Source organism: Lepisma saccharinum, chromosome 25 (genome assembly GCF_977018435.1).
Source record: "Lepisma saccharinum chromosome 25, izLepSacc3.1, whole genome shotgun sequence".
NCBI classification, from domain to species: domain Eukaryota; kingdom Metazoa; phylum Arthropoda; class Insecta; order Zygentoma; family Lepismatidae; genus Lepisma; species Lepisma saccharinum.
This window is the reverse complement of record NC_139253.1, coordinates 20,522,914-20,549,164: the sequence shown is the minus strand read 5'-3', so window position 1 is coordinate 20,549,164 and position 26,251 is coordinate 20,522,914. Positions and strand designations below refer to the sequence as shown.

The window sequence follows — 26,251 nt, the reverse complement described above, 5'->3', positions numbered from 1 at the left end:
TGAAGAAACATTCTGATTTTTATGGTACTTTGGATGAAAGAAAACAGGAAAAAGACAATAAAAAAATTAAAATGTATTACTGGCCAAATAATATGACATACATGAAATGTGTAAATTCCTTAATGGAAGAAATCTTGTTCTGCTAACTGCTATTTGGAAGGTCCTGAATGTGCCTTATATAAATGTTACATTAGTCACGGAAAGAAAAAAAGTATGTATTTTGAAAAAGTAGGAATGAGCAATTGAAAAGGTATGATGTCATTCACTCTTGATCAGCATATCAACAGAGTTACAACCTACAACTAAGAAAGCCATATCTTGAAACTGGATTGTACTGCGCATTATATACGCGATATAATATTTGTCACTTTTACCCATCCAAAACCAGAGTGCGCATTATACATGCACGTGCACTATACACGCGTAAATACGGTAATAGGAATATATAGAGTTTATTGCATGTGGAGTTAAGATTAAGGTGTGGGAAGATCAGCCCTTACTCTCTTAGTCTTGTTTCTTTATTCATGGGCGACCTCTGTGGCAAAGTGCGCTATGATGCCAGAAGTCCTGGGTTCAAATCGTGGGCATAGGTATTTGTGAATGTCCCTTCATCAATTTCATCATATCATCACTTAGCCAAAAGTGGCAGAAAAGTTATCTTTGTTCAGGGAATAGTGATCATTAAGTATACTAATAAATAATAGTAAGAAATACATAAAATGTGAACACTTAATCGCAAAGTAGTGCAACTCCCCTTTGATGACAAATTGCATTTTTTTATTGGTGATGTGGTCATCCCACAGATTTCCATCAGTAAAACTGATTCCAATTTCTAGACTGGAGTGTGTTCCTTCATTTGAAGGAACTCCTAAGTTGACCTCACAATATTGCAACAGTGCCAAGTCAACAGCCTAATATTATATTTAGTAATATTACAAGAATATATATACTAGGTAAATCAAAAACTAAAGGCAATTTTGTGTTTTCGCAAGAATAAACGAAGACTGGGTGTGTCTGACGTCACCACGTGTATACTTGGAGTGATGTGGAAGTAGGAGTATCCATCACTGCCCCCATTCAGTCGAGTGTTGCGGAGCAAAAAGGTCACACATATGGACGCACCACTCCACGAATGCACCATCGAGGAACAGCACGCCGTAGTGCGCTTTCTGTGGTCGGAGGGAGCCAAACCGGCAGACATCCACAGTCAGCTGTTGGAGCAGTAGGGAGCAAGCACCATGACTCAACGAAAGGTGTTTGAGTGGGTGGACCGCTTTAAAGCTGTGTGGTCGTCGGTTCAGGTCATATGACGAGGTACAGCAGGCGGTGCAAAGGTGGCTTAAGGACTAACCAAAAAGCTTCTTCGTGGACGGGATACAGAAGCTGATTGCACGATACCAAAAGTGCATTGCCGTGCAGGGGGCATATGTGGAAAAGTGATATGTGTAGTTCTTCTTCTTGCGTGGAAATAAAGATGTTATGTGAAAATTGCCTTTACTTTTTGATTTACCCTAATATTTTCCCTGTAAAGGTTTCCTTGCCATTTTTCGTTATATAACTAAGACTAATAGGGTGTAGTTACTTCACTTGGCATGCATGTTGAGTGGTTTACTCATGATGTTGTCACCAAAGGTTCCCAGATCAGATTGGCCCAAAGAGAAAATAAAATACAAGTAGGGAATAAATGAATTTGAACTCTTGTTTTCCTTCTGTAGGAGTGAAAGCTGGACTTAAAAGAACATTCTCTGGTATTACTCAAGAATTTTTGGAATATACTGAATATCCTCAGTACCATCCTTTGCTCTATGGAGTGTCCTTCCTTCATACTGTTGTTCAGGAAAGAAGGAAGTTTGGACCACTGGGTTGGAATATTCCTTATGAATTCAACAGTGCTGACTGGTATGCTTCCGTGCTTTTCATGCAGAAGCACTTGGATGACATGGATCCCAAAAAGGGAGTCAACTGGAATACAGTCAGGTAACACTGTTATTCTTTTGGTTTCAGTAGAATTTGATATTAGTGTTCATGTTTATATCATTATGGAAGGGAACCAGAGACATTCATCAGGCAAAATAAAGTAGTTGATATCTTGGCTAGCTGCATCATCATTGGAGATTGATGCAGTGCAGCCAGATAAAGAATGTTGAAAGGGGGATGTGTATTTTATAAGACAGCACTCTCACCATCAGCTGAATCACCAATGAAGTGAGTGAGTGTTAAATGTTGGGTTGAATTGGGTGTAGTGTTGTGGCTTTGCTGCAGGTGCAGATGGTGAAATCTAACTTTTGTGTAGACACTGCAATTGTTATTAATTCTGAAGCTTGAGTAGTCTTGTTGCTACCAAATTAAAAAATAATCACGTATGTGACACATGGGGGGGGGGGGGGTTATATATCAAATTTAAGGACAGACAGATTCCCTTGCGATGGAGGGTAAAGGGTGCAGTGTGAATCTGTTGGGTAGGGATGATGATTAAAATCCAGGTATTGTACCTTCACCTGTTGCATCAATGGGCAGAGGAGTGTGGGAAGGGACATATTTTGGACCAACATATTCGAGGTTGAGGAAGGTTGATGCAAACCATTATGTTTGATGGAATTGTCTTCTCTATTGTCAGAATCACTGTGGATGCTGGGGAGAAGAGAATGGAGGAAAGAAAACTGTGTTTCAGTATATTTTTTTTATTTGACTGTTTAAAAATGGCCACCATTTAAACTTTGATTTTGGTTCAAAGGCAAATATCAGTTTTGACCCTAAATTTCAGTCATTTGCATTAGAGATGGTAAAAAAAGGTACAGGGCATAAAATGTAGATTGAAATGTACTGAAAACAATGTTTTTTACTCCAGTTTTCTAACACTTTTCTTAGCTATAAAATTTATCATAACTGTCTTCAAAGGCCAGAAATGCCGAAAGCCATAAAACAAAAATCGTTGCCATTTTTAAACAAAGTCAAATTATAAAGAAAAATAATGCCTGTTTTGTACTATCCTTGCATAGGGCTTAAAAAAAAGAAAACAAATTTTTAAGAAATGAATAAGTAACCAGTGCTGGACTATTTTGTATGGATTGGCTCATTGGTAGAAATTTAGATTAGCCCCTGAGGGTCAGGAGAAAAGATGGCTTGAATCTAAGAACATTTTGTATTAAAACACTCTGGAATGATTGAATTAGTAAGATTCTGTTGTAATATGTATTTGAAGGGAACAGTCTTAGAATATAATTTAATGTATAATGGAAAGCTGTATGTATATTGTATTATATGATGACATTTTTTACTATAGGTACATGCTAGGAGAAATTCAGTATGGGGGACGAGTAACTGACGATTTTGATAAACGTTTGTTAAATACATTTGCCAAAGTATGGTTTTCTGAAAACCTATTTAGGGAAGACTTCTTGTTTTATGATGGTTATGGAATTCCAAGACGCAGGACAGTTGTTGACTACTTGAAGGTGATAGACGAATTACCTTCAGTAGACCCACCTCAAGTGTATGGATTGCATGCCAATGCTGATATCACGTAAGTAGATATTGCAATTCTTCCTGAACATTTCTTCTTTCCATTCATGTGCTTTGCATGTTTTAATGTTCCTAGACTACTTAAAAAGTAACACTTTCATAAGCATCCTTGTAAAATTCTAGCTTCTGTCCAACAACAGGCTTCATAGATCTCAATCTCTTTCAGCACCTCATGCTCAATGAAGGAAACTACCCCTTAAAGCACACTAAGCATCAATATCTCTTAAAATCTGAGAAAATATATGACACTGTGTAGCCATTTTTTTAAATTTTTTTTTTATTTTTTTTTTGTTATTTTAAATTAACTTTCTGCCCTCTAGGATGCTTAGGTGATGGAGTAAGTGCATACCCATGCTCTACTTAGGATTTGAATTTAGGACCCATAGCATATAGCACAATATGATAACCACTATGTCATGAGTGCATTTGCTTTGTCAGCATGCATAAATGGAATTTTGTATATGTATATGCAAAAATACTATACAGTATTTAGCTTTTATTCTGCACAAGAGACTTTAAGATGAACATTATATGATTAGGCATCTAAATTAAATTTCCTATTTTGAAATCCTTAACGCTGATATACGGTATATTTTAGATACCAGACCAACTTTACAAAGGATATGCTGGACACAATTGTATCTATTCAGCCCAAGGAATCCTCTGCTGGTGGTGGAGAAACCCGTGAATCAATAGTGAATCGGCAGGCTACTGATATGCTTAGTAAATTGCCAAAGGATTATGATCCGTATGAAGTCAAAGACAGGTAATCACATATTTTTCTGTGTGGAGTTGGAAATAAAAGTGAGTTATACGCAAAGTGAAATTAGTTCATTTTGTGTAAAAGCTTTTTATCACACAGTTAATCGACAACATTTTTCCTTCTTGTTAAGAATGTCTAAGTTTAAAATAGAGAAAAAGTACTGTAGGCACAGTTGCCTGTGCTTCCTAGCCTTTGGTGTGAACAGTCCAAATGTATGATTCTCAGTAAGCGCTCCAAAATTTTGTTGTTGACCCAGTGAGAAATATTGGGGCTTAACTTCAAAACAATAGTAATGGACCCTGGTCAGAGAGCCAGAAAACACTGACGGACAATATGTACTGACACACAGTGAAAAGCCACTTGGGAGATCTTGGCCCTCAAAAGCAGATCCGCCACAGTTCAACTAAGATACAACTTGGAAATTAACGATATTTATCCCAGTATTTGATGCCAATTTCTACATGTAAATGTCACAGCAGAAGAGCTTTCTTTTGTGTAAGGAATTGAATATAAAATTTACAGTTTTTGATATGAGAGCAACTCTATATATTTTCAGGGTTGCTACGCGACTGGAAAACCTGGAAAACAGGGAAAAGTCAGGGAATTTGGTTGGTCAGGGAAAAGTCAGGGAATAGTCAGGTAATTTTGCATATTTTCTGGAATTTACGTGCGTTTTGGAGTTTCAGGAGAACCAGTTACAAAATGAACGAATGGTTCATTTCCACTTCCTAATTCAGTTCTTGTGATTCCAGTCCCCCCAAAAGATTCAGTTCAGAAACTTGTTCCTCTCGTCAATATGACTTCTAGTCTGTTACGTACAAAATTATGGTTCCTTCGGATTCCAATTCTATATTTATTCACTCTCGGATCTAGGTTCTTGGATCTGTTAATTTTGAGACTCGTTCTTGTGAACCTGTTCAAGGCTGGAATTTGGAGAGGCATGAGATTTTTCCTTAGAGAACAAGCTACTCAAGACGAAACCTACACATCAGCCATCCTCAGAATTTCTTGCGGAAAAAATGTTGCTTTAACTTTGTGTGTGGTGAGGAAATGTCCTTTCTTCAAGAACACACCCGTTCGGAACCCCTTCTCTTTTGATACGTGAAGTGGAGCAGGTTGGTGTTCGGACAGTTCATTGGTTTTGGATCTGCAATAAAGCTTGAAGAGCAGAATTTCACATAAAAACAAAGGGACTCACCCGTTCTGTGAATTTGAGTCCTTCGTTTGCGACCCGTTCAGAAGAAACCTGATCAACTAGTTCATTTGCTCGTTGTCGTAGTTTTTATATTGCAGAGATGTGTTACACCCGAGAAATTAGTGATTTTATGCAGTATCAGTGACGTCATTATTCGAATATGCACGTGTTTTGTACATGTAGAACGAATTTATTTTTTAAAAACTGGTGCGAAATAGAGGAATTAAACGTACGCTGGTCACACATCGTTGTTAGGTTAGGAATGTTGGTTTGATGCCTATAGTAATTTTATGTATTGTTTGCATGTAGAATGAAATTATTCTGAAAAGTGGTGAAAATAAGCCCAAGTTCCTTTTGTTTTATTACGATTTCATCATGCTACAAATGCAACTTTTACATGGTTCGATTTCGATTTATGTCTGTTAACACATACTACAGAGTTTTAGCGATTACTTAAGATTTTGTCAATATATGCTTTTGTGGTTAGGTTAGGAAGGTCAGGTTTGGTTGTCTTAGAATTAAAATAAAGACCCTGAATGCACTCTACTAAGGTTCAGATTTATTTCTACATTCATTCCCACTAGTTTACGATACTTACTGTCGCTTGTCAACCGGAGAATACCTTGTCCGTGGGAAGAGTGTATGATTGAGTAAGGTCATTTTGGAGTTGTTTTTTTTTCAATATAAATAACTTTTTTCGAATCCAAATAGTGCTCATTATTTTAAGGAAGGTTCAAATTTCGTTTCACAATGATTGCCAAAATTATATGATAATTACTCTTCCTGCTAGGAAAATTTGAAAAAAAAAATCATAAAACATTCGGAACTGTTACCTTTTAAAAGACAGATTTCGATGTTTTCGCGTAATATAAAATTTGTTCCAGCATGTGGAAAACTCAAATAATGGAGATATTTGATTCGAAAGTATAGCCCGCGTATACATTTTTTTTAGGTGTATGGTTGGTCACCGGCCCCATTCAAGTTCTGAATTTCCGTAATATGTACTATTTTCAATAAATTAAAAAATATAATCATTAAACTTATTGCATATTTTCTAAAGGTACATGACCTAATTTTCTGTTTTTTCTCGGGGTGTAAGGGGTGATATTCCACGTAATACACCCAAATGTCAACCTCACTTCCACATTAGTGCACCCTGGACTTAAGACTAACGAGGCTCTGGCGACTGGCCCCATGGCCAGTATAATTTTGTTTGTATTGTCCTGTTGTCCTTATGTGTGCTGAGTGCCCCTTTACAGCCTCAGCTTTTAACAGAAGTCAGAACATTTTAATTTTTTTAGTTATGCAACGTTAGAGTTGTTATTTGTAATGGTAAGGGGCTGGACCCCGTATAATGTGACGGGAGCAAAATAGCCTAAGTGCTGACGCTCCCAAAATTTTAAATTCAAATCATATCAAAATGTTTTTTCTCATTTGTATTGATATGGGCTAATTGAGGCTGTATACAGCTTTGATATATGCCACATTTTTTTTATTGATTTTTTTACACCACCTTAATTGTAATGACTTAGTGAAAATGGGGAAGTACAATAGTTATTTGTTTTTTCATTGAATAGCATTATATTAATCACTTGGTAAATTTTCAGCTAATAACTGTGTATATTCATATTCATAATAATTAACGTGCCTGCATATTTAATTGAAAAACATGAGGTTCAAAAGCAAAAATCATGACGACAAACATGTCTGGAAAAATTTTATTTCTGGTCTGGAAAACCTGGAAAAGTCAGGGAATTTCATAATCAAAAAATCGTAGCTACCCTGATTTTTTACTTTATTACCTTTATTAGTTATTATAAAAACTACAAAATAGTGTCGGACAGTGTAGACATATACAAAGATATTTTCTGGAGGTGCTTTATTACTACATAAACAGAATTCATGTATTTTGGCATTATGATTTCTGTGTCATGTGTATTTTCTGTTTCTTTCAGACTAAAGGAAATGGGACAATATAAACCAATGAATATATTCCTTCGGCAGGAAATAGATAGAATGCAGAAAGTTATTAAACTTGTACGAAGCACACTCAAGGACCTACAACTGGCCATTGAGGGGACAATAATTATGAATGAGGTAAGTTAAGTACTATGAAGTATATTCTTAAACTATTAAAAAACCACGTTTTTATTGTATGCCTGTATATACTTGATGAATTGGATCTTGAGGGTGGTGTGTCATGGAAATAACCGTATACATTGCCTTTGGGAATGAATTATAAATTATTGTTATAAGCATCATAGTACATATAGCGACAATGACTATAATATCGAGGAAAGGTAGGTAGGGCTGCATTTTGTACTGATTAGGTTGGAGACCAACATCTCAAGAAGTTAGTTGCATGTTCCCAGTCAAAGAGGACTAGCCAATATAAACAAAGATAAAGGAGTTGTGGTTTTATTGGCATGAAGGCACATTTAGAGAATACAATGAAATTCATTATTCACAATATTTAATTAATTCAGTCTAAATTTTAATTGATAATATTTTCGAGTGTAAAAATCTTTATTGTTATTCTGTTAAAAGTGGTCATAATGTTGTTACAAAGGATATGGGACCTCAGGCATTTAGAATAAATCTCTTATTGAATTATAATCTTCACGTTTGTAGGAATTTGGACTCTGCAGTTAATTGCAGTACCCACATAAAATTAAGCTTCCACTACAAATTATAGTTGAAGAACTAACTGTGCCAGGTTATTGGATTTCTCTCTGCATAATTGATACATATTTAGAAATTATTTTTCAGTTATAAGTATATTGGACTACCTTTCTTTGACTTTTAAAATTTCTCACATATTTAGGCTTTACGAGATGCATTAGATAATATTTATGATGCAAGAGTTCCTGCTAACTGGAAGAGAGGATCATGGGCATCAACGACATTAGGTTTTTGGTTCACGGAACTGCTAGAAAGGAACACTCAGTTCTCAAGCTGGATATTTCAGGGGAGACCGGCAGTGTTCTGGATGACTGGATTCTTTAATCCTCAAGGTACTTATTTCTGTAAGGTTAACTACCAAAAACACAAGGATGAACCATTGGAGAGCATGCATTCCTTTTGATTTCCATTACACACACAGAGGCAATTCCTTTATTGCAGCAACATTGTAATTACTAGAGTCACGTTGTATATATGGTGAATAAAAGGTCAATATTTCAGTACAAAAACTGGGCACATTTCGGGATCAAAGCAGTATATAAAATGGCATTTCGGTGTTAAAATGGTGAATATAACCTAAACTTGATTTTAAAAACTACACTTATTACACAAAATAAAGATCTCCTTTCTAATAGTATAGTTCTGTAGTTATCAGAGTATTAAGTTTCTTTTTTCTATAAAGAAGTCCCTTTTTGCTTGTCAAATATTTACTTTAGAATTAATCTATTTTATGTGATTTGGTTAACTCTCAGGATAATTCAGACTTCAGACAGTCGTGTGGGCAAATAAACTGCAAATTTCGTTTGTGAGTTTATTTCTCACTTTGCAGTTAATTTTGTATTATTTCGTGACAAAATATGGTAGAGAAATGCACAGCACACCTTTCAAAAACATGAAAAATTAATATAATTAAACCTTGTTTCCATATTAAAAACACTAAGTTGCTGACCAAGGCAGATTTATTAAGAAATAAAAACACGTAACAAGTAACGTTTCAACCCTGTATCAGGGTCTTCCTCAGACAAAGTTTAGTTCTTAATTAGTTAATTTTCTTAATAAATCTGCCTTGGTCAGCAACTTAGTGTTTTTTATGAAAAATTAATATTACAGTGTATTATTTCACATTTTGTTTCCGTCAAAAATGAACAAGGAACTTTTATTTCAAAGGGTTTCTAATTTTATTTTAGGCCCAAAATGTCCAAATTACAATTTTTTAATATCTCAGTACATGAATTATCTTATTCATGTGCTAATTATATGACACAGTGACAAATGTGGCTGCCATTACATTTGTTTCTACAGGGTTGCTCAAAAAGTCACTTAACACCCCCAGTACAAGGCCACTGCAGCATGCAACATGGAAGTGGTGATGACTAATCGTTGCCAGGCGAAGGGGGAACCACATTGATGCCACCCCTGCAGTTGGTGGTCATCTTGATATCCACCATCTTGAATTCAACTTCAGAATTTTAAATGGGAAGGGGGTGATATGATATATCCAATCAGGCTAGAATGTCACAAGAAATTCAATGGTGAAGGTTTTTTCGATGTATCTTTAACCAGTAAAAAGTTACGACTGAATTCTTGAACCAATTTGCTCCTTTCGAGGTGTTAGAAAAATGCCTTAAAATTGGTTTAGTGCTTTGGTAACGCATCGAGATCAAAGTGACGTCTAGGGAGAGAAGTTCGCATGCCATTGCACACGATTTTAATCAGATACATCCACGAAGAGCTGCGCATTATGAATGGTTGTCGTGAACAATTTACAGTGTGAAGCTTCCATTGAATTAAAAGTCCTTCACAGTGACAAGGCTAATGTTTATGTTCATAAGGAAGTTCATAAACAGAATATTCAATGCTTTTTATCTGATAACCCATTTTGGACAGATCAAAGCTCAATGGTTAGTGCTGGTAAGTTAATGGTGTGGCGTGCCGTGTGGAACACGATTGGTTAGTCAATTTTTCATCAACGGGACCTTAAATGCTTAGGGCTACTTGGATTTGTTAAATGAATAGGTTTTTTCATCCTTGCATGCGGAAGAAGGTACTTTTTACATAGTTTTTTTTTCAATAGGGAGGAACACCAGATGGGGACGTTGTGAAGCAGTTTCTGTCCAAAGTTAGTTATCAGATGGCAAGGGTCGCATATTCTGTTTATGAACTTCCTTATGAACATAGACATTAGCCTTGTCACTGTGAAGGACTTTCCATTGAATGGAAGCACGCTAAAAAAATGTTAAGGCATTTTTCTAACACCTCGAAAAGCAGCAAATTGGTTCAAGAATTCAGTCGTAACTTTTTACTGGTTAAAGAGACATCGAAAACACCTTCACCATTGCATTTCTCGTGAAATTCTAGCCTGATCTGATATATCACCCCCTTCCCATTTAAAATTCTGAAGTTGAATTCAAGATGGCCACTGACAACGTGAGTGGCGTCAATGTGGTTCCCCCTTAGCTTGGCAACGATTGGTCGTCAACATTTCCACGTTGCATGCTGTAGTGGCCTTGTACCGGGGGTGTTAAGGGACTTTTTTGAGCCATCCTGTATATTGCATACCATATATATGGTACCTAAAATATCAAATTTCAATCCCTTTAAGGTACATTTATATTATTTTGGTAAAAAAAATGTGTGTGCACATATATATAGATATATTGAAAATGGACAAAAGATTTTATTGGAAAATGTAAATTTCATGTAAGGTGTGCTTGCAACAATTCCACAGTATATAAAAGGTCAGCTGTTATTGGAATTTATAATATGGTATATGAGATTGTAATATTCAAATATCTAATGATATATTTGTTGATTGTGTTACAAATTATGAGATATACCTTTAATATTCATATTTAAATCAGTTTCAATGTTGCTGCTCTCCACAAAATGTTTAAATCTTAATTTAAAAACATTTGAACAGTAATATTTTTAATGTGTGCTTGTAAATGAAGAGGTGGCCACGGTGGCTCAGTTGGTAACGCGTCTGACTACCATGCTAAAGGTCCCGGGTTCGATCCCCGGCCGGTTTAAACCCGGGAACTTTTCTAACGTTGGAAGCGACCCAGACGCCCACCCAGCGTCGAATAACATGGGTACCTGGGGGAAACCCTGGGGGGTAAAGGCGGTCAGGTGCATGATGCTGATCACATCACCCCCACTCACGACCAGATCAAGAAAGTGTGGGGCGTTACCCCCACACCCTCTATACACCTTCATGGCGTGGTGCTATGCACAGGGGAGCACTTTACCTTTACCTTTTAAATGAAGATGTGAGAAACTGGTAACATTGGGAACTGGCTGCACAATAGAGACAGAACTGGACATAGATATTTTGCAGGCTCCTTATTTAGCTTAAAACTGAAAAAATTATCATGGAAAGATTTGATCTACAGTTCTAAAAGACATTTTTAAGTCTTTAAGAAGGCCTTTTTATATTTTATAAAGTATAATGATCTGCTATAGTGTTCAATTCTTCCGTTTTTATGAACTGCATTGGTGGTAATGCAAATGATGCCAGAAATCGCCATCTTACATTAAATAGAGATCAGTATCCATAAGCATACATGCACACAGATGATCTTCAGTGTTCAAAAATGCAACATTGGCGTTTTTTAGAAGCCCATCTGTATTGTGATTAATATATTTCTCACAATTAAAGTAGTTAAAAGTTCATAGAGAACTTTAAAAATTGAAGGTCAAACTCACCTTAATTACTAAGAAGAGCAGTCTTTTTTATAATGAATAATCATATCATTAAAGATTAGTGCCTGGATATTTGAGAAATAAGACAAGTTGCTCTTAGAAAAGAGGTTTATATTGAAATAACATTAACAGTCAAGACTATCCTGACAGATGTTTCCTTGTTTTTTCTTAGTTGCTCTAGGTGATTGCTGGAATGGTAGTTTAATGAAAGCCCCAGATGCTTCATTTCAGTTACTGAAAATGGTATTGTATAGGATGTACAATATTACCCAAGATCAAAACTTATTGCATTGTACCAATGCCTATACCTGTATCACAGGTAGCCAAAATTTTATCTTCTTTCTTTCCAGTTGCTGCTGATTTCAGGAAATCAGGTCATGGAATAATTTGTGATTTTTGAAACTTATTTTTATTAGGGCTGAGCAGATACCAATGCTGATGCTAATAATCTTACATACTCTCACCTGTACCAATGTTTGAAAATTGTTACAATTAAAAGTTAAGAAAACTGATGAATGCTAATACTTAACTATTCCACTGCAATTATATGCATAAATTTACCAGAGTTTAGCTTTAAAATATTCAAGAATTACATTGTAGTATTAAAATAGCTATCATTTAATCACAAAATCCACGTGGTTGCTGCTAATTTGAGGAATTTAGTATACAGAATAATTTATGATTGTTTAAAATTATTTTTATTACAGCTGCATGGACACTGGTGTAGAATACTGCTGAAAACTGAATGTGTAGGTGGAATTTTTACCAACCCCCTGGAATAGCCAAACTGGAAACTATTGGCCAGAATCAGTGAATAAATTACAGCTAGTACGAGGGTCACTATTTATATTTTGAGCCTAACAATGAAAAAACAGGAATTTGGCATTGAAAACTGCTTTATTGTTTTTCGAAGTATTCTCCTTTATTGTCAATACACTTTTGCATTTGTTCGAACCATTTGTCAAAGCAGTTTTTCCAATCTTCTTGAGACACCTCCATAATATGGTTTTTGAACGCATCAACGGCATCTTCCGCCGACGAAAATCGTTGTCCAGGCAATTTATTCTTGACATTCGGGAACAAGAAGAAGTCATTGGGTGCCAAATCAGGACTGTACGGCTCAATTCAATTTTTTGACTGTTCATAAAGTCGGTTGTTAGACGAGATGTGTGACAGCTGGCATTGTCTTGATGAACCATTTGTTTCGATGTGCTTCGAGCGCGAACAACTTTTGTTGGATTGGGTTCATCTTGAAACACCCATACAGTCGACTGCTGTTTACGTTCATATGCATATATCCATGATTCGTCACCTGTTACAATCTTATATACGTCTTTTGAAGCACCACGATTGTATTTATTGAGCATTTCTTTGCACCAATTGACGCGAGCGTCTTTTTGAGTTTTTGTCAAATTGTGTGGGATCCAACGAGAACATACCTTTCTCACAGCTAAATGATCATGTAATATTTTATATATGCTGGTGGAACTAATGCCTACGGTTGCCTCAATCTCACAGTATGTCACATGACGATCTTGCAGTATTAGGGTTTGCACAGCATCAATGTTTTCTTGAACAACAACTGATTTTGGACGACCTTCGCGAATCTCGTCGGTGAGCGAATGGCGGCCACGATTAAATTCGTTATACCAGCGTTTCACAGTGGCAAAGGATGGGGCTTCATCGCCAAATGTGGAAGTAAGTTGATCGATGCACTGTTGTCTTGATAATCCACGTCGAAAATCGTAAAAAATCATCGCACGAAAATGTTCACGAGTTAATTCTATTTTATTGTTGTCGCGCAATCTCCAAGGCAACATAAACAACACAAATCAAGCTATTGACAAAACATTTGAAGTACGTTATGGTCAATAATGCCAGACGATTCCGTGCAAACGTCAAATCGCGCCTAACTTCAATCAGTGTTGCCAAGGCTCAAAATATAAATAGTGACCCTCGTATTTCCAATACTGATATGTTAGCTTCATTAATGACGACCCTATTTTTTTAATTAACATTTTTTGCCACTTTTGGCTAATTATGACAATGAGGATGAATGATTACTGAAATTGATTAACCCATTAACTGTAGCGGAGCTATATATAGACTAAAATTGGGCCTTTTTTTGCGGAGCGTGATGTATTTCAAAATTAACGGTTCTTGTATTGCGGCGTAATTTTCATAGACAGCACTTTTTCGTGGTATTATTAGTCTATGTGGGCTATTGACAATCAAACAATCCATTGTTGATGCTATGTCAGTTTCTGAAAAATATTTTTTTGCAATATGGAATCAGAGCTGTGGTGGTCTAGTTGGTAAGGTGTCTGACTGCCATGTGTGAGACCTAAGTTCAATTCCTGGGGTGGGTGTTCTAAGGTTGGAATTTTACCGGCATAGTCCCTGCATAAAGCTGCTCTGGGGCTCACCTACATTCAAATCAATGAGTACCTGGGGGCACCCCTGTAGGGTAAAGGTGGCTGGAGCATGGTGCTCATCGCATCACCTCCCAAATAACCAAGATCGAGAATATGTAGTGGAACCCTACCCCCACATACCCTAAATGTGCTTATATGCTGTATGCTGGGGGAACTTTACCTTTGACCTTACCTAATATGGAATGTTTATTTGCGGCAGTGTCTATATATAGAGATTATTCTTCTTAGCTTCATTTTGCAGCAAGTCTTTTTATAGTTAGTTTTTTGCATTATTTGCAATGAAACAAATTTGCGGTTGCACTAATATATATAGATGATTTCTTTTTGGTCGCACTTTCCTTCAACGTCGCCGCAGGGAAGGGATTAATACTTTCAAAGAATGCTCGCACGATGCTGAGACTCAAACTTGGACCTTTGCAGGAGAAATTTAAAACAATAATTTGACTGAAATCATACGGGTACAACAACTTAGATTATCAACAGTCCTGAAAGGATTAAGATTCACATTGTCTAACAACATTGGTTTCTGAGGTGGTGTATTCTTTCAGGTTTCCTAACAGCAATGAGGCAGGAGATAACAAGGGCTAACACTGGTTGGTCTCTGGACTTCGTTACACTGGATAATGAAGTGCTCAAGCAAAATAAAGAAGACATCAGAGTTGGACCACCTGTTAGTACATATTAATAATTAATTTATTACATGAAAAATGAAGTTATGTAATAGAAATGTATATTTTGGAAGTTGCTATTAGTAGTTTATCCATCTATTGATTTAAATATTGGATATGTAAAACAATTGTGATGTACAATTACAGCCTGTTAATCAATAAAATTTAACTTGTTCATTGTTACACAGGCTTTTGAAATTGCAGTAATTCAACAACCCATGGAACAATGAACTAGTTAGCCTCCCCAATGGTGTAGCGGTAATGTCATTGCCTTGTAATCAAGGTGATCTGGGTACAGGCACATGGCACAGTGATTCAGATTCAAATTTAAACTGTAGTGTCCAGTCCCGATTAGCCTATCTGTGAATACAAGTGGACTTTAAACAACAAATCCAAATCTGATGAACTAGTTAATTTGCATTTATTTTGCTCTTTCATGCAACTGTCCAGTCACATCTTAAGACAATACAGCCTAATAGCAACTCTTCCATGTCTGTACAAGCAATATACTTTGCTGTGTCATGTACAAGGGAAGGATTCCAATTGTTTGATTAATATCAGATCTGGTTTCATTTTCAGTCAAATTGAAGCATGTACCATGTCAATATGCATTTCATTCAACCCTTGCCCCTCTTCATCATCCTACTGCAAGAATTCAAAAATTATTTTGTGATTTTTATATTCTAGAAGTACAAGAATTTCCTGCATTAATTACTAGTCCCTGAAAATGTATAATGGAGGCTTCACTGAATTATGTGCAAAATAATTATATTGGAGTATTCAAGCTGAACTAGGACTTTGTTAGTTCTGTAGGCATAAAAATAAATGTGATCACGACTAGTTTATCATAGTGGTAAATGATCATATTTTCTATCACCAGTACTGGCGTTCACTTGGAGTCGGTTACTGAAAGTAGCAGACAGTGATGTCGACATGCATGTGACAACATGGAGGACATCAAGATGAACAACTTTTTTTTATAAACCTTTTGCTCGTTTAATACAAATTTAAACACTATGAGCTGTTTGCAGTTTTCATTGTACATATATACAGCAACCAGAAGTTAAATTTCCTGTTGGAAAATGACAAAATTTACGGAGCACAAAGGACAGAATATGTAACTAATTGTTATATTTCAACAGCATAATATGCTTTTAGTATGTTTCTAATAGAAAAAAATGATGACAGTGGCAACCATGATTGTATGGGGCATTGTTGCTATACACAGGTTAAAAATTGCCATTTTCCAGGGCTCATAGCATTGGAATGAGACCTCAATGAACGAAATGTTAATGTGAAAGAAAGTCAGCATGTGTGTATGTCCATATATGGTCACAGGAATAGGTGTAAAAAACTAAAATATTTTATTTACATTACAGTCAGGTGTCTATGTTCATGGATTGTTCTTAGATGGTGCATCATGGGACAGAAAGAATAGTCGCTTAACTGAGTCCACTCCTAAAGTGTTGTCTGTGAAAATTCCAGTTGTTCGTATTTTTGCTGTTTACAATGCTGGACCCAAAGGAAATTTATTTTACCAGGTGAGGAATATTTTTAATTGCTCCTTGAAATATTAAGTTGTTATATTTTTAATTTTAAAAGTATTGTTGAAATCTGCAACAAGAGCTGTATCACTGTGTGGAAGGCAGCTAATTTTTTGTGCAGATTATTTCAGTTGCTGGGTATCCTTTTGCACAAGCAGTCTTGGGTTAAGCCTCCAACTTTCCACTATTGACCCAACAACTAGAGCACAGATCAGGAGCTAATATACCAGTCAACTGAAACTAGTGCCATATTTTCAAGTATTAAAATAAGTACATTTCTCAATTCAGAAATTTTCTAATTTTACAATAGGCAAAAAAATTACAAATCACAATTTTTTAATGTCGCAAAACTTGAATTATCCTATTTTTTAACTAATTTTGCATAATTACGATACACCTAGGCCAAACATGGCTGTCATGACATTTGTTTCTATATTGCAAGATGTTGAAATATGAAATAATGTCGTCTTTACATAGAATATATCAAGGGATACCTGTTATTATACGGAACACCACACGTGGAATAGGGTCTGCGTGTGGCCGCATAAAGCGTGGCTCTTGCTTTTGTTTGTTGTTTTTGATATAGTATATATTCAAAGTCAAGTCAAAACCATTTTAAACTTTTTAAACAACAAAACAAAAAAACATCCCCTCATAAATATCAAATTCCAAAGGATGCAGTGATATACTGGCATGAGATGTGCCAGACCGTCAGCAGAGTTGCCATATATACTAGTTGAGCTAGGTTGTTTCAATGTGCCCCTCTACCCCCCCCCCCCTCTTCTGTTACACCAAATCGAGAACCAATCAAACTTTTTAATGTTGTGAGGGTTCAAAATTGTTGGGAAATTTAAAATTGCCTCAAGGTTTAAAAAAGGAAAAAAATCTATCTAAAAATATGTTTGCTAGTTACAAATTATACCTAATTTTCTTCAGCACAGACTAGGTTATAAGCCTATGGTTGAAGAAACAAATTTCCATTTATCAAATGAAAGATGATGATGAAAATGGCAGAAACTTTCGGTAAAAAAAAAAACAATCTGAAGGCCATGATTTTTCAGAAGGAAATTGCCCTCCCCTCACTACAAATATAGTCGGAATGAAATTAAACTACTAATGACATATGCCAAGTCTTATATGACACTCAAAAAACACATATTTCCAAACATTATGGTGTACAGGGTGTAACCAATGTCCCAACTGGCATTTAAAGGTTACTTTTGAAAAAATAATATAGGCAGTAAAAATCTGTAGTCACTACTGTTGATCAGTCTGTAATGGTGGTGATATTTTTATGTTGAATAATGTATTCAAATTGTCAATTTCTTTGCAGTGCCCTGTGTATAAGAAGCCCAATCGCACAGATTTGATGTATGTAACTTCCTTGTGGCTTCCTTCACCGCATGTTCCTCCAGAGCACTGGGTACTTCGAGGTGTTGCTCTTCTGTGCGACAACAAGGGATAAATACATAATTAACAAAATAGTCATACAGTACTTTTTGTGATGTTTTTTCATGTTCTTGGATATGAACAAGTTTGGCAGGAACTCTTAAAAAAAGAAAAAATGCATAACAGAATAGAAAATTAGTTTTAAAAAGTGTTGATTTACTTGAAGACAAATTAATAAAAATATTTATGTACATGATCTTAGCAAGTAGTTTGTTCAAGTTTCTGTGCCTATTTTTTCTCCTTAAATTGATAAACATGCAGGAAGTATGGAACAATCCTGCCATATCAAAGATTTTAATACTGGACCATTGAGGGATCTTGGAATGTCTCATTTGTTGATTTCCAAATAAAATACTAGAGTTCAACAAATGGTCAACAGATTTTATAGTTTTCCTCGACAGGAGGTGCTGTGTGTTCACTGATTTCTCAGTCAGCTAAGTATTAAAAAAAAAAAAAAAAAAAAAAAAAAAAAAAAAAAAAAAAGCCTTCCCAATGGTGCTCTGACCACTGTGAGATGTACACCCAACGGAGAAAGAAACCGTAGGCAAATTGTCCACCATTTTCATTCGGTCTGAATTACACAATATGACAATGAATTGAAATAAACACGTCAATAAGCAGAGAACTATGCCTGCTTCGAACAAACATAAGTTACATTTCTTAAAACAACACAGGATGTAGAATAAAAATAGTGGTGGAGAATTTGCCTATCATTATCTTTGACTGGACAATCTATTGGTTTCTCATGAAAAAGAGACCTTTAATTGAGCAACCTGAACAAAGATGACTTGACTCCCTTTGATCATAGAGACATGTAGCACCACTGTATCTCTATTTAAGAAAAAGGTGTGCTGTTAGTTCCGAGGCCTGCCATTAGTTCAGCAACCTGCCACCAAATTTCCCTTTTACCTGATATGTAGCTCCATCTGTTGGTTGGTTTCCCAATTACAAAACAGATCTGCCACTGACGTAGTGCCTACTGTTGGTCAGTTTCCCAATTAAGAAACAGATCTGCCGCTGGTTCAGAAACCTGCCACCAGATGGCTCCCTGGTCAGTTTCCCAATTAAGAAACAGATCTGCTGTTAGTTCAGCAACCTGCCACCAGCTGCCTCCCTTTGATCACCACCATGATATGTAGCACCATCTGTTGGTCGGTTTTCCAGTTAAGAGACAGATCTGAAATTAGTTCAGCAACCTGCCACCATTTGGCTCTTTGAGCATGACCAAGCACATGTTGGTTTCTCAATTAAGAAACCTATTCAATTTGTTCAGCAACCTGCCACTAGATGGCTTTCTTTGATGGCAACATCTGTTGGTTATTCGTAAATTTAAAAAATCTAGTTCAGCAACCTATCACATGTCCTATGCAATTTACTGTTGTTTTTTTTTTTAAAAAAAAATAACAATTCAGCACCTTGCCAACATATGGAACTGCTTCATTGCCTGGACATATGGCACACCTAATTACAAGGGTTGATCAAATGAAAAGGTACGAAACGTCGTAACAACGGAATCGTTTATATAATACCGATGCCGCGATGGGAGAACGTAGCGTGATATGTAGGGGTGCGATTGGAGTCACCACGCAGCATCTGAGCATGCATCGAACGCGCATGCGCAGGAGAGAGCAGAGGCTCTGATACAGAGTGCTGTCCAAGTGACGCAGCAGTGCGTGTTCGGACAGGATGGTGTTAACATTGGCAAATTCGACTGTTGAGGAGCAGCGAGGCGTTAGCCGTTTTCTGACAGCGGAAGGTGTTAAACCGGCCGATATTCATCGCCGGATGGTGAACGTTTACGGGGAAGGCGAACGACCGGGGCTGCTCACGGAGGGTGTGGTTCTGCTCCATGATAACGCATGTCCACACGTCTCCAGGGTCACACACGCGGAACTGGCCAGGTTCAAGTGGGAGCAGCTAGACCATCCACCCTACAGTCTGGACTTATCCCCCTGTGACCTCCATGTATTTGGTCCCCTGAAAAAGCATCTCAAAGGAAGGCACTTCACCTCGGACGATCAACTCAAGGATGCTGTGAAGGACTGGGTCGCGTCACGGCCAAAGGAATTCTGGGAAAAAGGAATCATTCGGCTCGTTCATCAATGGGATCAATGTGCTCAGGCCTATGGAGGATACTTTGAATAAAGTATTCATTTACACCGACAGTGTTGTTTTGTACCTTTTCATTTGATCAACCCTTGTATATTTTAATGGATTTAAATACCTCCACCACCCTATGGCACAACACGAAAGCATCAACTTATGTGCACTGTAGAGCATTATGGCCAGCTGGCACTGCTTTCAAGCAGAACCAACAATAATAAATTCAACTATTTTTTCCACATTTATTTCTCACTCATTCTTCACAATTCAGTGTTCTGTAATTGCACTTAATTTTTCACCCATTCCTTTCACTTCCCTCATTCAGTTTTTATATCCATTCACACCACCACCAAAACTGAATAACAATAGTCTTGCAATATACAACTTCGATAATCAAACATGAAAGTGTTTTTATCTTCCTTTGTAAATCATAATAATAAGGACATAATATCTCCTACCTGCTTACAACTTATCTTGAATTAATATTACACTTTACGAATGTCCAGAAACTGAAACGACACAGTATGTTCTCTCCAGAAACAAGTTACAACATTGTAAATAGTCTTCAAACATAATGCTACACATTCAAAAAAACTTACACATACTACAAACCTTTTTTCAAAACAGAATTCAATATACACCAATTTTTTCACAACTGAAACATTGCTACTATCATGTCACTGTAGCAGAAAACACTAGTACAAATACAGAATCACAAACTCATTCCATGCTAGTAACATTGAAGCAAAGATACCAATATGGGTACATATAAATTAATATAAATTAACAAAAAAAAAAATCAGTTTTTTTCTTTACCAAAAAATGTAAGGTCAAGAACATATGGCCAGAAATCAATTTTTGATAAAATCAAAAGAAGGCACTTTGCTAGAAAATGAGTGAAATTGCTGCTCTAACACTGAATTATACTTAACCAACCAACAAACCTCATCACTTGTCTTTTACATGTTAAATGTAGAGATATGGATAACAACAGTTTCTACATTGGAATGTACTTTGGTTGACTATATTGTTCACACACACAAAAAAATAACTTTAATGCTCTACAAGTAACATTTATATTGAATATGAAATATAATGAATGTTAAATGAAAATTACCACTTTTCAAAATACGTTTTTCTATTATCCGCACACAATCATGTAGAAAATCGTTGTACAATTGGTATTATGCAGCTCAGATGGGACAATAGCCCTAACTCACAAGAATTCTTTTTTTTTTTTTTTTTTAGAAAAAAATATAAACAAAAGAAACAGAAACACAGTGGGAGAAACGTGGTAAGACCTCACACCACTGTCTTAACCTTTGTCCTTTGCTTATGTGTGAAACTTGGTGAGAATAAAATACACAATGCACAAATGACAGGTGGAAAAGAATATGTATTGGCGATTCATACTCTCGAGAATTGCTTTTCACAATATACTGACAATAAATGAACAACCATATCTTGCAGACACACTTTCATCTAAAGCCATGAGCTGAATTTTGACCAAGGAAGGCACAGAAACCAGCCATTCAAACTACAAAATGCACAAACTCTTTCCTTGAAAATAAATCAACAATAATTTGTATGTAGCTACTATCAAGTATCACCAGTCAGAATTCAATAACAACAACTGCTCCACACTTTAAAAACAAAGTAAAATGGCAAATATTGTGTACAACCAAGTTTTATCCACTACAGACATTGTGTAACTTGAAACTTGTTTCCACTTATCACACAGAGATCATCATAACCACATATGCACACATAACAAACAAACCCTATCTCCACGGCTATACTTAATGTAAGTATATGGTCCAATCTCCAGCCATGTTGACCCCAGGTTTCCTAATTACAAGCACTTCTAAATCCTTATTGTATGTTGATTCCAATACTGTTTTACCTAAACCTGAAATGAAAGAATATTTCTTTAACATAATGCTAACAAGTTTTGGTTTATTCATTCTTGATATCTTAACTTTTTAGCACCACATGGCAGCAAACTACAAACGCTATTTCAGTTTATCCATTTTTACCATTATTAACAAGCGTAGATTGAAGTCCTTTGTTACCCCTTGTAATGTACTTATAAAAATGGTTATAACTCCTGAACTTTCTTCTTTATCTGAAAATTTTCTATTTTACATTCAAAAATGCACAAAAAGTAACAATTTAACAAAATACAACAATCGTTTGACAAGCAGCGGCAGTGTGCAATGAGTTTGTTGGTCACTCCAGGAAAATGTGTCCTACAGCATGCTTAGGTAATTGATAAGTCTTACCAAAGGCCATAATAGAATAAAGGAAGTGGGTGTGTCAAAAACATGCTGGTATACAAATCGACCAGCAGTGGTGGACATTCCAGTCAACGCAAACCCCTCAGAACACATTTTTGGGGCAGCTTTGTTAACAGCTACACAAAGCTGCATGGCTTCAGTGGGCATGGGATACCAATAATGGACTGGTGACAACTGAAAGCTTCTTATCTTGTAAGGTCAGTCTTGTTTCTGTTCCTAATTAGATGATGCTTTAGATGGCTGATACACACTAGAACACACAATGCCATCGACAAAGACTGCATGCAAGGTGTTCAAGATGGAGGTGGTTCTGGTTTGTCCTGGGGATGTTTCACTTAGTTGGAAACAGGTTCTTTGGTTGATGTGACAATGCATTTGAACTAGAAGGGTTTGATAAAGCTACTGGGGAAGCAGATGTTGCCTTTTGGGCTTCATCTGCAGGATAGAACATAAGGTTAGCCTAGTTTAACAGGGTTCAAACTGCATGAACATTAATACATCTTGACTGTGCTGCAAAGTCACCAATTTAAAGTTGATTGAAAATCTTTGGGATCTCTTGAAACAATGAGTAGAATACCAGCAACACCTGTATCACACAATCCCCCCAGGCTCTCTGGAAAAACATAGAATCAAAATTCCTTACTCTACCCATGAGTACTAGTTTCTCCGTATTTATATACTACCGCGTCTCTCTTTTCCCAATAATGAATAGATGATTATGCTATGAATTTATTCACTTATTATATACAGTGAAACCCCAATTTTAAGTTCCTGCATTACACATTCAATCTTGGCAGTCCCAACAAAGCAAAGTGTTACAAAAGTTTCCACGATTTTACATTTCCCCCGCATTTTAAGTTTTTTCAGCTTGGTCCCCTGGAAAACGTAAAATCGAGGTTCTACTGTACATAAATATTAATTCTGTGTTGCTTGCAAAAACATATTTTTCTTTGCACACTGCACAAATGGCAGTTTCCTTTGGCCCTAGTTGATTCATCCCAATACATGAATACTGTATAACATACGAAAATATCCAAATGTAGACTTTAAAACTACCTTTGTCATGCAATTTTAAAGTATACAGGAAAACCTCGTTAATACGATATTGGTTAATACGAAGTACCCTTTAATCCGAAGTTCTTCCCATTCCCCAGCCGATAAGATAGGATTTATAATGTATTTCAGTACGGATAAATCGAAATACGGATAATTTTTAATACGAAGTTGTTTACAAGACCCTTCCGCAAAACTGGTTTCGCTTAATTCGAAGTAGACACCTGCGTAAGTCGACAAGAGAAGATCGAATGTGGAAAGAGCTTGGACGTTATTTTAACTTGACCTTGACATGTTTCCTTGTCCTAAGAGCTGCTGACAACTCGAGGGAAGCAGCCCGAAATGTCCGCTGGACATTGACATTCTTTGTCAATGTGCATGGGAGGTCAAGCTCTTTCCCCGCTGAATGCGCCACCTTGGAAATATTCACCAGTGCCAGATGAGAAATGCGAGATAAGATCGCACGAATGTTCCAAAATACAAGACGCGTGGCGCCTGGAAGTCGAGCTCGAGCTCGAGATACAGCAATTTCCCGTGAGCGAGCAACTTTTGGCCTGGTAGCAGACAACTTCCGGTAACCACTTTCATTAAAAGCGTGTTCTTTGTGCCCTGTAGAACTTCAAAAAAAAAGGGAAACTGTTACAGATAATCAAAGCTGCATAGGCCAACTAAAGATCGTCAACCCGCTTAATGCGTTGTCATCTAGGTTTCCCGCAAAAGTTGACATCGATCTTACGTATGTTGCAACTCCAGTTTCCCGCTTCATACATTTCCCAACTGTGCCGGTCATAAAATTTGCCAAAACAGTGTTTTGTTGTCTGAGTGACTTCTCCCCTTTATCTATCAGCAAAAGGGGGGGGGGGGTCCGTTGCTAATTATTTCGGCCACGATATTCTTGTTCGTGTGCGCACACCGGCTACTTTGGCGTCTAAAAAAAGCAAACAGTTCTGAAAACCTTCTTTAAAACGAACAAAAACCGCATGATAAGTAAAAGAAAAGTGACCCCCTTCCTTCTCCTACAACAGCTCATTATCCGCCACTGGTGTGCATGGTAATGTGATTTTTCACACTGCTGATAAAAGTTCGGTCTTCGACAACTGCCTTATCTTTAAAATGCCGATGATTTCCCTTCTGCCACCTGCTGCTCTAACTTCCAGCGGTCTCATTGTGTTTACGCTGCAGCTGGCGCCAGTGTTTAGTCTAGCGTCTGGAAACCTCTGGCTTGCTGATAACTGCAATGACTCATCCAGTGGGAAGGAATAAGCTTCATTGTTTTGAATCTCGCAAAGCCATATAATCCCCGCTTTTCTTCAGAACCATTAGCATGGGAAACGTTTTGTCGGAGCGAGTGTTTGACGTCCAGAATACTCCTGAAACCTACAATAAATTGTCGATTAATCTGAAAATACGCAAGTTTCGTAAAACTTGTTTTTAGTTCATTTTATACTGCTGAACTAAGCGGGACTAAATATACAGTTTAAAGTGGGATCCAAACCAGAGTGATTATCGAGTGCGGCACTGTTTAATGTGTCCTAGGATACACATTGTGTGCAAAGATCGCAAGTTGTATGTTTACTTTTTCAGAGTTGATTACAATGCAAGTTGAGGAAGAGTTTGGACTGCTCCCTGAAAAAGGGGAGGGGGGCGAATATGAAGTTAACTGAAGCAAATAATACGTGACTTTTTTTTACGATGTGTTTAGACAGCCGAACCAGAATGAAATTTACAGGCCCGAGCCCAATTTTTTTGTTTTGTTTTGTGCCAGGGAAAGGTTATGTTCTCTCCCAAGAGAATCTTCTCTTGCTCGCGTGTGACTACTGTCAAGATTCACTTCTTGCAATAAACGAGATTGTTTTCTTTTCCTTAGGTCTCGGTGCAAACGGGTTTCTTATGAACTAAAATTGTAAGAATTTCGTGGAAGAGCAACAACTTTGCACAATTAAAAGAAAATACCGTTTTTTATAAGACTTTTTGCCACAACATGCATCCCGTGCATAACCGGTTGTATAACTACGCAGGATAAATAGTGTTAACCGACTCCTTGTAATCTTTGTGTCCGCGTTAAGCTCCGTGTTCTCATTTTGTGTAACATTTTTTACACTTCCTTTCAAACGTACAATATTATTATATAGTACATATAAAGCTTATTTTCTGAGCTACCACCAAGTATAAAATATCCTTTGTGGGGCTAATTTATACTCTAATTTATTTACACCTGAAAAAAAGGCGCCAGCTTGAAAAGTTTGGATAACTCGAAGTCGTTTAATACGAAGTTGACATTTTTTGGTCCCTTGAACTTCGTATTAACGAGGTTTTACATATAAAACTAATGACAGAACAGAACTTTAAAAACTTATTAACATCTGGTGAATTAAACCTGAAAATTTGGACTGTGGTCCAACATGCACATAATACATGGTTCACATATTGTGATCAATCAGGGCAATGAATGGTGACAGCAAGCCATGAATGGAATGAAAATATACTTTTTGTTTGACACAGAATAAAAATAAACACTGTGCAAAAATTAGCTAAAAATGATTTACACTTACCACCAAGCTTCTTTCTGCTTTCTAATTCTACACTTGAAGGCGGGTCTCGCAAACCCACTATAACAACTCGTTCTAACCATGAATTGGTTTCATAATAGGCATTTTTATGTTCATATCTGGAATAGAAGATAAACTACCTTGTTTAATTGCAAGTTGTACAATTTTTTGTTTTACAAATCTGTCAATGTTACTTATCTAGCTAATATCTAGGGATGGGACAGATTAATTGGTATCTGCCGATAAGGGCATACCAGTCTATCGGTAAAATTACTGATCCGATATATCT

The 26,251-nt window shown here is 36.6% G+C and overlaps 2 protein-coding genes across 3 annotated transcripts in view; one reads left to right on the top strand and one right to left on the bottom strand.

The window, feature by feature from the left end:
• kl-3 (dynein heavy chain 8, axonemal kl-3) overlaps positions 1-18,148 on the top strand; it is a 217,449-nt gene extending 199,301 nt beyond the window's left edge. The window contains exons 62-69 of the mRNA XM_083111913.1: positions 1,716-1,977; positions 3,284-3,523; positions 4,121-4,288; positions 7,436-7,577; positions 8,305-8,494; positions 14,848-14,969; positions 16,347-16,508; positions 17,845-18,148. Of these exons, the coding sequence (XP_082968039.1) occupies positions 1,716-1,977; positions 3,284-3,523; positions 4,121-4,288; positions 7,436-7,577; positions 8,305-8,494; positions 14,848-14,969; positions 16,347-16,508; positions 17,845-17,976 (1,418 nt within the window). The 3' untranslated portion in view covers positions 17,977-18,148. The remainder of the gene's footprint in view (positions 1-1,715; positions 1,978-3,283; positions 3,524-4,120; positions 4,289-7,435; positions 7,578-8,304; positions 8,495-14,847; positions 14,970-16,346; positions 16,509-17,844) is intronic.
• A 2,134-nt stretch (positions 18,149-20,282) lies between these two features.
• GCS2alpha (glucosidase 2 subunit alpha) overlaps positions 20,283-26,251 on the bottom strand; it is an 89,439-nt gene continuing 83,470 nt past the window's right edge. For both annotated transcript variants that reach the window (XM_083111749.1, XM_083111750.1), the window contains exons 16-17: positions 25,966-26,081; positions 20,283-21,972 (exon numbers count right to left, since the gene is read on the bottom strand). In XM_083111749.1, coding sequence (XP_082967875.1) covers positions 21,863-21,972; positions 25,966-26,081 — 226 coding nt within the window. In that variant the 3' untranslated portion in view covers positions 20,283-21,862. The remainder of the gene's footprint in view (positions 21,973-25,965; positions 26,082-26,251) is intronic.